At 39.7% G+C, this 14,774-nt stretch overlaps 1 protein-coding gene across 2 annotated transcripts in view; it reads right to left on the bottom strand.

Annotated features, from left to right (window-relative positions):
* Nucleotides 1–10,598, bottom strand: part of LOC125902787 (phospholipid phosphatase-related protein type 4-like) — a 115,381-nt gene extending 104,783 nt beyond the window's left edge. The window contains exon 1 of one of the 2 annotated variants that reach the window (XM_049599385.1): nt 10,393–10,598. In XM_049599385.1, coding sequence (XP_049455342.1) covers nt 10,393–10,533 — 141 coding nt within the window. In that variant the 5' untranslated portion in view covers nt 10,534–10,598. Of the gene's footprint in view, nt 1–4,846; nt 5,351–10,392 lie in introns of those variants that run through there. The other variant, XM_049599386.1, reaches the window with a different exon arrangement.
* Between the last annotated feature and the right edge of the window lie 4,176 nt (nt 10,599–14,774).

Below are 14,774 nucleotides of genomic sequence, written 5' to 3'. Positions count from 1 at the left end.
AAGCTTGCATCTAGCTCTGTGTGTGAATTGGGAATCCTTGGCCAACCAGTATTTATATACGGTATTGTCAAGCCATCCATCCAAAAACTTGCATCTACCCATTGTGAACCACGTGCAACTCGTCTTCTTGTCGAAGGTGCAGTGTTGGAGTGAAACTTGATACCTGGGGGGCTGGAGGAGGGTCATGGGGCAGCGGACTGGACATACCACTTGTCAATCAGGTAAAAGGGGTGGTATGTTTTCTGAGACGTTTACTCTCACACAAACTGTGCTTGGCCTGGCATAAAACACAATCCGGATTGATTAAATTATTTTTGGAAATACCTAATTTTCTATTTTAGAAAACAGTATTTTAGAACAGTGGTAATAGTCTGGAAACATAAATATTTTTCCATACTTAATTTTTCATTTTCCATACTTTTTAATACCTGGAAATTGATCAAATTTATTTCCATACTTTTCCATACTTGCGTAGGAACCCTGTTAATAAGACACGTCATCAATTTTACATGTCATTGCAAATTTTCTAGTCACGGTAAGTAGCTACTACACAGCCTTGGGGGAGCTTTTTTCAACTCAGAGCAAAGAACTCTGATAATGCCATCAGGGTTATGGAAGCTTGGTCCTGCGACTGGTCAGTGACTTTCAACGTCAGACACCGGCAAAAAAAGCTGTGCTATTTCTGGTTATTTCTCTGTATATGGTATCTCTATTGAGTTTTCATTAAATGTATCCCAAACTATATAGTATATATCCATATTGTGACATAAAGTTACACAGACCAGGAAAATGTTCCATATACAGTATGTTCCATTCCCATCTGGAGTGTCTAATAAAAGGTGCTATTGAGTTGCATTATGGGATGTTAAGGATCAGTGGTGGTGGGCTTGACCTACATTAAGGACAAAGGGATATTTTGCCTTCTGCTGCTTTAAATTAAACCACTTCAACCCCAAATTTAACACTTGATGATGCAAGCAGGAGCTGAGCAGCAGCAAGCAAGACTCAGTACACTCCCAAGACCTTTGATTATTCATACCATGTAATCCTTTGAGACCAGAAAGTCAGACTCTAGTTGAACATGATTGTCTTGGTGCTGCTCAGTCCATGGTTGTCTGCATCATCAGGGGGAGAATCCAAGTGGTGAACAGAGCATGGCTGTCACTGTACACTGTAAAACCATTTTCTCTACACTGACCTTCAGTGAGCGCTCTGTAGCAACTCAAATTCAGACTGCTCCACTCCCTGCCAGATCAGCAAACTTTCTGTTGCTGCCATTACACAGGTTAAAGTTAGGTTTGCAGGGGACACAAAGCTTGTCGCAGTGTGACGGGACTTGCGGGGGTACAGGCTCAAGGGAAGGGAGTATACAATACTTACAAAAGCTCGATAAAAAGCTAGGGTTGGCTAAAATAAATTAAAGGGGAGTGGAGAAAGGATTAAAAAGGATTTTAAAAAAAGGGGAGAGAGGGAGACTGGGTTAGAATTCAGGTTAGGTTGATGCTATGCAAAAATTTCCTTTGATCATAAAGCCAAATGTTACTGTATAATTCTCTGGTTTATCATTCAAGTATATGAACTACGCTGCAGACTGAGGTCTCAACTCACAGTGACAAACAGAATGATGGGATGGCTGAGTCATGTGATCAAGTCAAAAGGGCGACATGCAGATCTGCAGGTTTGTGGGATTTACACATTTAGTTTATAAAATGTCTGTATCATCTTTGCACTGCATTTTTATAAACTATGATACATTCATCACGTCTTACACCCTCGTCCAGGAGCCGTCTCACTTCCTCTTCTTCTCCTTGCAGTTCTGAATTGAAATTACATCCAGTAACTACTATTACTTACAAAAGAACATTACTAGCGGAAATGCTGGGTGTTCTTGCAACTTCAGCGTATTTGATTGTGATGTTTATTACAACCTTAATGACATCTGTTGCCTTACATTTGATATGCAGCTCCGCTTGCTCACCAGAGCAGCTCAGGGCTCCATAAAAAAAAAAAATCTATATGTGGCAGTCAGTGTGGATATTGTAGCGGGCTAGCACAAATAAATCAATGTATAGAAAACATAGACTGTATATAAAGATGGTGACTGACTGCAGTATGAGTCATAAAGCCTGTCCCCTCCATGTTAGTGGATGGGACATGGGCCAAACTAAAAACACAAAGTGCACATCAAATAACTTTTTCCCAAAGATGGTTTCTGTCCGTGTTTGTTTTTCTGATAGATTTGATTTTAATTTGATTTAATAGTGATTGACAACTGTGTGAGCCATTCAGTGGCACTGCTAGCAAGTAGTCGGACGGGTGTATGGGCAGGAGGCGTGATACTGCAGAGATCACTACTGCGCAGACTTTGGCTCTAAATGATGTCACCAGAGCAAGATGGCAGCAAATAGTGGCATACTATTTTGGAGTATGTAAATCACTCCCTTCTCTCTGAATTTGTATTGTTGCCTTCAGGCTGTCGGTGGAAGGTGCCTGCTCTTAGGACAAAGAGATTTAAGGTTTCCTCTGTCCCTTCAGCCATTCAATTGTTGAATAGCAGATAGTCTGTAAATTGTTTATGTGCTTATGTCTATTTGCACAGATTGTTCAGGCTGCTGGAATCTGCACTTTGCACTGGCACTTTGCACTTTGATGCTGATTATTTTCCTATTAATCTTCATTTATTTTTATTTTTATTTTTAAAGCCTCTGAGAATCTTCCCATTATGTCATGTTATGTGTTTTTGTCCATCAGTGTTTTGTATGTTGTATGTTTTGTGTATTTTCCTGGCTGATAACCAATTTCTCTGAAAGGGACAATAAAGATAAGTTGACTTTGACTTTTGACTTTGACTCATAGTCAAGCAGCAACCTCCAGGGCTTAAAAATGAAGCCAACACAGAAGTGCCAAAGACTACAGTTCTTTGAATGGCCACTTGAGGCTGGCTCCAGAAGTTTGTCAATCCCAACAGACCCCCATGTTTGAATGTCCAACTTTACAGCAGAAATAAACATGTTTACAGCCTGGTATAAAGAGCAGTTTTGGACTCTACAACTAATTTCCCCCTTCATGACAACTTTGCGGGGGCGAAATTTTATATAACTCATTATTATTATATTTACTATTATATTCTTATTGTTCTCAGTCAGATCTGCCCCTCGCTCCTCCACAGCACCAGCCTCTCGCTCAAATATCGTCTTAATAGTATTAATTTTTTATTGTATAAATTATTAATATTACAAATGCAAATTAAACTTTGGGTAGCTTTAATGTAACCAATTGCTTATTTAATCCACTACATACATTTTACTGCTGCAAGGTAGGTGAGACGAACAGACTGAAACTTTGTCTTATTAGATAAAACATACGCTGACAAAGTTTTGGGGACATAGTTTACAGATGAAAAAAGGTAATAAATTGCAATATATCACAATACATTTTATAGCAATGCTCAGCATATCACAACATATTCAAAATTAAAATAATACTGTATTGTGACTTAAGTATCGTGATAATATTGTATGGTGGACCCTCCGGTGATTCCTACCCCTATAATTATCAAGTAAATTCTGTGAAATGGTATGATTTATATGATGTATCATCTGGTGTTTCGCATGTTTCCCTGGAGGTTAGAGCCACTAGAGGGGTGAAGGGGATGTGATGCCACTGACATGGGACCAAATGAAACACACCATGAATAAAATTACAGATTTCTCTGGGCCTGAACACTGTTGTAAACATCTAAGATAATGTCAGTACACAACTCAACAAAATATATATTAGGCCTATAGGTCTATAGTAGGTTTTAAACATTTAAAGGTAGAAATGTCACATCTTACATCTTTAAGCAGCACACTTCGATTCGGAACACACTGCTAAATCACAGCACCTCATATCTGTGTGTGTTCATATTTAAATATCACACTACCATAGTACTGGAAATGTGATCCTAACAGCCACTACCATTACTAATAGCAGTAACTCTAATATAATTTAAAATGTTGAAAGAAGTGCACATTGTGGAGCCTACAGGAGGACTGTTCGTAGTCTGGGGGCATATGAACTAAATGCAGCATCAATGTTGGTCCTGGGGCAAGGAACAATTACTATGAAAGAGTCAGTGGAACACGGTGATCTGACAGGGACAGGCTAAACTGTGGCCATTCACTTCTTAATATGGATGATTAAATATTGTGTCTAAACTGTGTTAGTGTGGCATGAAATTGAAGTGCATGTTCATATTTGGATAACTGGTGTCGTTCACAGCCTCCATTAAACACTGTGGCTCTCCTTACCTTTTTCCTATGTATTCTGACTGATGATACACAAATGATGAGGCATTGCACGTATTGGACATATTTATCTTTGCATCATGCCACACAAAATGTTATGTGTATACACTAGGAATCATAATACCCTGTGGAGACTGCAGTGTCATTGGCTGCAAAAAGAACAGGGTAAACAGGGATGAAGTGAATACAGATTCTCAGCATCACTGCTATCAAACTGCATGGGTTTCTTGATGCCATGATTAAAGCCTGTGTAGCTCATTGTTATGTGGCATCTCAATAGCACACAGCATCTTTAGGGTCAAGAATCCAGAATGATAACTTCATATTTATTTGCATCATCAGTTTAACCTGATGGTGGTATTCAGTGTGCTTGCTTCCTCAGACCATCTGACCAGTTAGTTAACCAATTTATCAGTCAACCATATCACACAGCCTGCCAACCACTCACTTCCATTTGCACCTCTGCAAAATGATAGACAAACAGACAGACAGACAGACAGACAGACAGACAGATAGATAGATAGATAGATAGATAGATAGATAGATAGATATTTCACCTCTACAAAATAAAAGCACGGCAGCAGAGTGACGCTGTCCTTGGTCTCATTCCCGCCTTTCAGCCGCTCCTTGGCACGAGACATCACGAGCGGCCGGTGGTCTCTCCCGTTACCGGGAGACAGGGAGCTGTACTTGATTCCCGTCGTAATTTTGGCGAAATTCCGACAGACTCCGGTCCCCCCCTACCCCCAAGTCTTTAACGGCAGACCTCCATCGCCCGGCGAGGAGAGCGGGAGGTGTCGACGGCTGTTACTGTGATTTGTCCGTGGCCCCCCTAAAATGCGGTTTTTGGGCTTCAAAAAATAGTGCCAGCGCAGGACTGGCACTGTCTCCCCTCACACTGTCCACCCTGTGTGCTGACATTAAAATGCATCCTAATAATGTCTACGGTGCTGAGAGGAGAAGATTCCTCCGGTCACCCCCCGGGTACCTCACTGATGCTGGTCCACTCACTCTCCTCCAGCTCTGCTTTGCTGCAGCAGGTGATCGCCGTTAAAGCAGCCACAATAACCAATAAGATTTCCTGTCACGATTTTCACAATAAAACCATTGGACTATTTCTCAGTTTCCTCTCCAATCAGTAATCCCATTTTAAACAACACTTGTGCAAACCTTAGTAAGGTTTTAACTAGCCTTTTATTTCCAATGGAGTTTTACATTTGTTTTGATGGTAGAATTCTAATTTTCTACAAATCTAATAATATATAGGCTAGGCTAATAGGCCTATAGGCTAATTTTTCTTTTTTCTGTTGGGTTTTTTTTTTTTTGTATTTGGGTGATCTGTCCCTTTAACACCCACCTCCAGCCCAGTATTTAGCACCTGTATTCACCAACAGAGTGATTCATCTGATCAATATACAACCTTTGCAGGCAAACCAATGTCGATCGATGGGCGTGACGTCACAAGTGTGCTAGAAACCTATTTTCCGCACGGCTATCGCGCATCTGTGTGTGTGTGTGTGTGTGTGTGTGTGTGTGTGTGTGTGTGTGTGTGTGTGTGTGTGTGTGAAAGCCCCTGACAGCACAACAGAACCGTACTGCGATAATATGTGGGGCACATAGCCTCCAGGACACATGGCCATAAAACACTGTGCCATGTTATGGCCTCAGGTCGCTGCCTGCAATATGTTGTCAGTGTGTTGATAGACTGCCTCATACATGTGATCAGTCCTGTCAGTTACCCTCCCATTTCCAGAATAGTGGAATGCATGGGCGTAAATATAGACAGTGCAGGCAGTGCAGTTTTATATATATGTATAAGGTGTCCAGTCTACACCTTTGCTGTTTTGGATCGGTCTCACTGCTCTTATTGTGTTGTTCTCAGCAACAGCAGCAGCAGCTGCTTTCAGTGCAAAAGCTCTGATAAAGCCACTGTACACTACCCGCTAAGCAGCAAACGAGACATATTTTCACAGGAGTTGGAGGAGGTCAAAAAGGAGCTAAAAAAGAGAATATTGAACTGTGATCAATGGGGTGGGCACAAACAGCACACATGAATGATAATGTCTCTCTGTTTGCTAATAAGTTCACCATTTCAGATTAGAGGGAAGTGACATGTTAATGTTGTGTTCAGAGTTTGATTCTGCTGCCCCCAAGTGGCCAAAAAAGCTTTTATTGCAGTTCCTTATATGAGCTCTGAACTGGGACAGACTGGTTTTCAGTACAATGCCCCTCACTATTGGAATTAACTGCAAAACCATTTTGAGTAAGAGATACACATTCCTCTTAGGGACTATGAAGCTGTTCACAGTGGGACTTTTGACATAGGCCTATGCTGCAACGAGTGTCTGTGTGTGATGACTTTCAGTCATTTGTCCTCTCATCTTTCTAAATAAAGTCTAACTCTACACCGCATGTTTCTGTAGTATAATAGGACTAACAGTAACAGTAACATGTTACTGCAATTACCTATGTTTTTTTTAATATGTGATGAAAGAGCAACTTGGTAGAAAAAGATTCAGAATGTGATACAACTGCCTGACTAATTGTTGACAAATGTTAGTGTGTGTGGGGGAGGTGGGAGGAACACTTTCTGATTATATTTAATTATTCATCAAATATGAATAAATCCCTTCTGGCAACAAAGTGACAGGCTTTACACCAGCTGGAAGATATGAACTAGTTTCTTTGTAAAAAAAAAAAAAAATACAAAACAACATTTAACGAAACAACAAAATCATACAACAAATGATACAAATCACAGCAAACATTTTAAAAATGCAATACATTTGTCATGACCTATTACATCCAGTGTTGACCCAGGCTACTTAGAAGCCATACTCTGATGTAATAGGTTGACAGATTGAGGAACAAATGAGCTTTTCAACCTGTTCAATAGAGCCGGTGGGACTCTGAATCCTCTGTGTGATGGCAAAAAGCTCATATTCTTGAAATCATGCGTGAGAGGGGTCTGATGTAATTTTACCAACCAGGCACAGCGGAATACACAGTTTGGAAACTTAACTCAAGCGCTTGACCAACAATCTTTGAGCAGACACGCAGCAGTCTCACCACAGTAGGTTTAAGCTGAACATAGAAACAACTGTATCATGCTCTGATTCCATACTGCATAACACTTAATATTATAGATTGGAAAAACAATAACAGGATCTGTTTGTTCCAAATGAATGCAATATCCTAAACTACAGTGGCCAGCTGGTTTAGGAAAATACTGAATCTTTTTTGAAAATGAAATGATATATCTGTGAGCTGTTACTTAAGATTTACGTCTTCAGTTGGAAAAAAAGGGTTTGTAACTGAGAAACAAAGAAAAGGGTGGCGAAATCAGAAAATATCAAGAGACACACAAATACATTGTTGTTTTTTCAGAGGGAGAGAGTTATGGCACTCCAGGGTTAAGGCACCCTGCATACTACAACACCACTTTATAAAACAATACTCACAATTTGGATTGATTTTTGTGAAAACCCCTTTTGATTCTTTTGATCTGAGGACCCATATAGACAAAAGGAATATGATTAACTGGGTAATCAAAGAATGGACACATAAATTGAGGTAGCCAACAACCCAGTTTTTGACATCCAACTTCTACAAAAAAAAAAAAAAGAACTAGAACTGCAAGCACTTATAAACGGGGGCCAAGCCTCCCCGCGCAACTCGGCCCCCATGTCCCACGGAGCCCACGGAAGTCAGCCCTGAAACACGACGGGCTCAGGGCAAGCACAGGGACGTGGGCCGACGTCCAAGCTGCGGTATTTGCTGCAATGGGAAGTGCACTGGAAGTGTGAAAGGCTGAAAGTGTGGTGATTTGGATTTGTTGTAATAAATCACACCCACTTTGACCAATCATTACTTAACTTTATGTCCGGCCTCAGGAGTGACCCCACATCACACTCACCAAATTTTGTTCAAATCTTGTACTTGAGACTTGATGTTTGTGGGTTTTTAGCACCCCCCCCCCATTAGCCGATTTGCACCAAATTTGGCATAGAGCCTCTTGATGACCTCAGGAACAAGTGACTTAAGTTTGATGTTGAAAGCGTTTATTTTGACCAAAATATGAAACAATATGTGTTTTTCAGCTAGCAAAAAAATAGTTTGATTATAACTAGTGCATTTTTTGGAGTGCCAACATTGTTTTGATAACTTTTGATCAGACACATCTGGAGATTCTATGTGCAAAGTTTCATGCAGGTGGTGCTTAAACTGTGGGAGGAGTTCGAAAAAGTAGGTTTTGGACATGTGGCAAATTAGCAAGGAGAATGTGCAGCAGAAGTGGGCGGGGCCTGTGTCAGAAAACCCAGCTCTATTCGGGGAACACATGGATATAATGTTTATGAATGTGTCATTTAAAATGTGGAAGTTACACCCAAAAATGCGTTTGTATCCGTTATAGCACCACCTAGTGAAGCATATGCACAATTTTTGGTATGGAAGATCTGTGTCCTATTTTATATGTACCCTATAAATTTCACAGTCCTCAGCATAATAGTTCAGCTGCAGTAAATGTTTGTTGTTTATCCTATAATAAGCCACGCCCACACTGACCAGTCATGACCACCTTCAATATATGGCCTCAGGAATGGCCCTCCATCATACTGACCGAATTTCGTAGAAATGGGTGTAGCCGTTTAAGAGATATAAACTTCCCATATTTGTAGCGCCTCCTAGTGGCCAACATTCGCCAAATTCGGCTCATACCTTCACAGTGTCATGCCAACTAAGGATCTGAGATTTGGTGTTGATAACATTAAGTTTGACTGAGATATGCAACAGTTTACATTTTTATAGCTAGCTACACAAATTTGTTCATTAATAATTTGCGGAATTTTTGATGGAACAAAATTCTTTTGATAACTTTAGATCAGGTCCAGGTGAAGAGTGTACGTGCCAAGTTTCACGCAGATCTGACAAAATCCCAAGGAGGAGTTCAAAAGAGTAGGTTTTCCAGTTTTTGCGGAAAAAAAATTATAGGCTGAAGTGGGCGTGGCCAATTGCAAAGTGATTCAGCTCTATTCAGGGAATCTGGGGATATAACGTTTTTGAATGTACCACATACGGTGTGGGAGTTATAGGCCAAAACGCGTTGGCCTTGGCTATAGCGCCCCCTGCAGGTGGACATATGTAGTTTTTTGCGTCTGGGGTACGTGCAGGGGTCTGGACCAACCCTCCAAATTGCACCACCCTCCCTTGCACGGTTTAGCCTGCAGCACCACTTTTATCAACAGAAGAATAAAAATAGAGAACTATAAAAATCTTTACAAATACAATAGGGTTTCTAGCACCGCTGGTCCTAGGAAACGTGTCTGCTTGCATACGCGTTCCCCGAGGCCCCTCGGGCTTGGCCCCCTAACTAGCCTAATCAGGCTAGTAAAAGGGACTGGGCGTTTAATTGGGACTAGGCTTTAACGAAAGTTTTACAGTAACTAAATCTAAACCAAAAACCAGAACTGCGGGTGGAAAACAACATTTTAGTCCACTGAAATAAAAACATGAGACTTTAGAGAAAAGAAAAACAATACAAACAACACAAAAAAACAATATTGAGTAAAAACTACTTCAAGAACTACTTAAAATAGAAATATGCAGAGAGTGTTTTTAATTTTAGTCTCGGTCAACTGATCAAAGCAAAAAAAAAAAGAAAAAGAAAAAAGAACTGAGCACTTTTCTTAGTTTTTAACCAAAAATTATGAAAATGTAGCCTTTATGTCATATTCTATTCACTGAGGTGAAGTATAAGCTGTTAGGACTGCGTTTTCCTTTTCTTTTCTTTTCTTTTCTTTTCTCCTGTAGCCTATGTACAGCACTGGTTGGATGTTGTTGGATGGCACCAGTCATTATTATTGCAATAATCTCCAACAACAGCTGAGACACCAGTAGAGGAAAGAACTCCTTCCAGTCTGGGTCTACTGTCCTGCTGTGATTTGCTCCCAAACACTGGACTCTTATTTGACCCCTGACACTTCATTACCTCATGGCTGGTTATTCACTCATCTGTGATCTCGGAACTGAAGCTCATACTGCTGCTGCACACACCGTAGGTCACTACAACATGTAAATGGAGTGAGAAAAGAGTGAGACTGACCTGTGGTCTGATCCTCATGATGTCTTCATGGCAAAGATTCTGTACTGACTGTGCAACTGTATCACAATCTCTTTCAGCTGTTTTCCTCACTACTGTTCTTTGCTCTGTCGTCACTAATAGATTCTGGGACAGTGAAATCATGCCAGTCCAACAGGGGATAATACTCTCTACCAACTCTCTCTCTCTCTCTTTCTCTCTCTCTCTCTCGCTCTCTCTCTGTCTCTCTCTCAATTCAAATCAGTTCAGTTCAATTCAGTAATTGGCCTGACATTTAATGTATTGTCACAACACAACTACAATTAAAAGGCAGTGAATAAAATGTACAACTGATTACACAAGTGTCAATAGTCAACAGAGCAAAATAATTAAGCAAAATAGAAAAAAATATATACAGTACATACATACATATACATATCTCATGTGTCTCATATGTTTTCCTATAAACATGTTTTATATGATTGCGTGTGGGAAAAAAAAATGTGTACACACAGAACTGCATTTGTACATCGCACTTAAAATGGGTTATCCCCTCTCTTTTGTAAAGAGTATAAATCCCGACCTGAAACACCAGAATCTGAGGCAATGTGCTTGGCCGATTTCATTGCTGCCTGTAGGATTGCATATGGCAAACAAGCAAAGGATGAAAATGTTCTTCCTCTGCTGAATGAGATGAGACATGTGGGGATGCACAATATTGGATTTTTTGCTGATATCCAATATGCCAATATATAAAAAAAACATTTGGCTGATTACCAATACCAGTATCAATATATTCACTTTTTTCCCCACCTAAGGTTAGCAATCATCAAGTCTCTTCTGTAGTGAAACTAACATCATATTATGCATGCATACTGTGGTCGTGATGGCCCACCAGCAGATGGAGACATACAATAGAATGCTTTTCAAAGTATATAATATTCATTCATTGTGCAAAATAAGAAAAAGCACGTTGGCCGATTCTGATCTGATCATTTCAAAGCCAATATCAGCCAGTGCTGATGACAAACCGATGTTAACAGCATGTTGGCCGATTCCAATGACATGCCAATATTATCGCGCATCCCTAGTCCAGAGGAGAACAAAAGAAAACCCTGCTGTTGAACAGTAAGGAATTTCATGGCACATTGCTCAAACATACCTCTGTCATCCCTCACAGTCACGGCTGAAATGCCATAACTTCCTTACATATCAGTCCTTCCATGACTATGCAGGTGTTCAGCTACCAGGTTCAGAATACCCTGAGGCTGTATCTCAAATGGTGAAATGAAATATGAGAAACACAAGCAAGACATTGAAAGTGCCGTCAAAGAGTACAAACAAAGTGGTGACATAAGAAACAAATGGTGTAATCTGGCTCCGGAGAGTGAATTAGGTAGAGTGTACGTAAGAACTTGAGGCAAGACAACCTAATCATGATAACATACAAGACAATGTAGCATACTTTAATCTTGGGTCAGCAACAAATTCAGAAACTGCAATCTCAAGAGAGGCCCCTAACATAGATCCTAGATTGTTTTGCCAAATTAATCAGAATTTGAGCCAGAAGCAAGCGTCCATGTCATACACCATCAGAGACTGGTGCTTGAAGTATGTCTATGATTTAAATCCAGAACAGTTCTTTTTTTCATTAGTAGTGGTCTCTCTCTCTCTCTCTCTCTCTCTCTCTCTCTCTCTCTCTCTCTCTCTCTCTCTGTCCCTCATCCTCTTCCTGAAGAAACCATTGGCAATGTTTACTTTGGGAATCTTTGTTGAGCAACATTGCAAATGAATCATTATATTGACCCTGTCCATCAAGACTTTTTGACAAGCAGGTGTCCTACTGAAATATACTAGGTAGTAGTAAATAGTAGGTGGTTGAAAGACTTTCTCAGTCTAATCTGTTAAACATGGAGTTATCAGATGGGTTTCTCAAAGTCTCTAATAGAGGCCTGAGTGAACACAGGAACATGATCAAGAACCATTGGGGGGAGGGTGAATCATCGGTTTGAACCTTCCCCCCTTCTACTCTCCACATGTCTAGTATGTTGAGTTGTTAATGATGGCTTTTATGTTTTGCAAGCAAAATTGTAAGCGCAAATAAATAAAAGTAAAAAGTAAAATAATAGCTGCAGCGGCCCGGGTTCGAGTCCAGCCTGTGGCCCTTTGCTGCATGTCATCCCCCCTCTCTCTCTCTCTCTCTCCCCCCTTTCACACTTGGCTGTCCTATCAATTAAAGGCAAAATGCCCAAAAACATATCTCATAAAAAGAAAATTAAAAAAAGTAATATAATAGAGATATTTGGCACAGTTTGGCTCATGGGGAAAATGGTGTCAAGAAAATAATTTCAAATTGCTCTGGAATGACTTAGAGACACAAAGACAAAAGAAGCTGCAGCGAATACAAAGATCTGTAGAAATGTATCAATCATAATTACTGCATCAGCTGAAATTGTATTTTGAATGAACAAAATCAGTAGCTTCTTTAACTGGATTTTACTTGTTTATTAAATATGGGGAGACATTTCTACCTTTTATTACATTTTTAATTTATTAGTGTCTGTCAACAGATATTAACAGAGATGAAGTGATTATCTATTCACTTTTCCATTGATTATTTGTATAATTTGTCACATTTTGTCTTTAGTACTCCTCCATTTTAAATAAATACCCAATTTAAATGGACAGAATTCTTTTAAAACCCGAATGATTGTCTCAGTATACCAATAACCTAATCCTATATTTGCCTGTAAATGGAGCACAGCTTTTTTCAGTGACAAGTTCTTATTAGCATGTGCTACCACTCACTGAGCGCTTAGTAAAGTTAGAATGCAATTATGCAATAAATGGGTGAAGTCAGGTATTATGGGGCATCAGGTAAACTGAGACAAATAAGGTTTTACATCTTAGGCTCTTTAAATATTAGCAGCTAATCACCAAACATGTTACTGCATTGTTAATACAAATGTGCTTTGCATGAAACAATCATTTTAATTGGTCTGAGATACCTAGGATGGGCCGAACAAACATCTGAAAAGTCACTGGTCCCACAACTTGCCAGGAACATGCCATATGGCATGTTAATTTCTCTTTTTTTTTGTAATAAGAACATTGCAGCTAAAACAATATGGACATAACAACAGAAATAATTGTAAGATGTTGCATTTTATTACATGTTTGATTTATAACCAAATTATTTTTATAATAAACTTTGGTTTTTATAGGAAAGGGTTTGAGTGTGCACTAAATGCATTCAGGTAAAATGGGACTAAAATTGAAGCTAAAAAGCAACATTTTTCTGAAGTGAAACCAGCATGTTTTTACACAACCAGGTGCCATGAAATCATAAGTTATGCTGTTGTGTGCCACCCTATAATATTACAGACATTTGTAGTATTTTTGTCACTCAAAAAGTGTTAAAGTTAATACAGTAAGTCCATGTCAGCCACTATAGTCCAGAATTCGCCATATTTGTTACACACATGCATGTCCATTGTAGACAATATGGTACCAATGAAACAGGCAGCAAAAGAACAGAGAAAGCATGGCAGAAAAGATGGATGATCTTTATTGATGAATAGCCACAGGTTGCATTAATGATATAATGAATTAATGACCGAACTGATAAATGCATTTAACCAGTTAAAACACAAACACATGTGTTTGTCTTATTTGACCTGAAAATGTCATCAGAGTGAGGTAGGGATTCTCAATATGTTTAAAGGTCCAAATTTTCAAAATTATTTTACTTTGGCAACATATTTTCTTCATAGAAATATAGCAGAGATCCATGACAAGTTCTAAAAGTAACACTCAAGGTAGTACCCAGTGTTTTAGGGGGCTTTCTTGGTAATGTAACAAAAGTGTCTCAATTACCTGACTTCACCCTATGACATCAAGGAAAATATAAATGTTACAATATCCTTGTATGACATGAGGAGCATGTTTTAATGTCTCAGAGTATCACCTATGGTACAGCAGGTAGCTGTTACTGGCTCATATCTCAGGCTGCTATTTGTACTAAGGAAGAAGAAGAAGAAGAAGAGTTCAAGCTCGGGCATTATGGTCTGGAGCTTTCTGTACCACCCCAATCCCAGTTTTGGTGGAGATGAGGGAAGCCCCTCTGAGGCCACAGTGAAATTCCCAAGAAGAGGAGGAAGTTCAAACAGAGTCAGTTGGGACAACTGTATGACTGAGTGGGCAAGGAAGATATGAATAGTTGGGCTATAGATTGCAGATTGCAGATCAGTTTGCTGGCTACCAGCTCCTTTTTGGTTGGTGTCAGAGGTTGATGTAGAGATGAGTATCGAGAACAGACTGAGGTTTGAGAAAGCTGGAGACCCAGGCAGGTTAGTTGATGAGCATTTGAAACTAAAATGGGGCTCAGCTCAACAGATGTATACAAA

Source organism: Epinephelus fuscoguttatus, linkage group LG15 (assembly GCF_011397635.1).
Source record: "Epinephelus fuscoguttatus linkage group LG15, E.fuscoguttatus.final_Chr_v1".
Classification (NCBI taxonomy): domain Eukaryota; kingdom Metazoa; phylum Chordata; class Actinopteri; order Perciformes; family Serranidae; genus Epinephelus; species Epinephelus fuscoguttatus.
The sequence above is the reverse complement of the archived record's forward strand: the minus strand, read 5'-3'. Positions and strand labels throughout refer to the sequence as shown.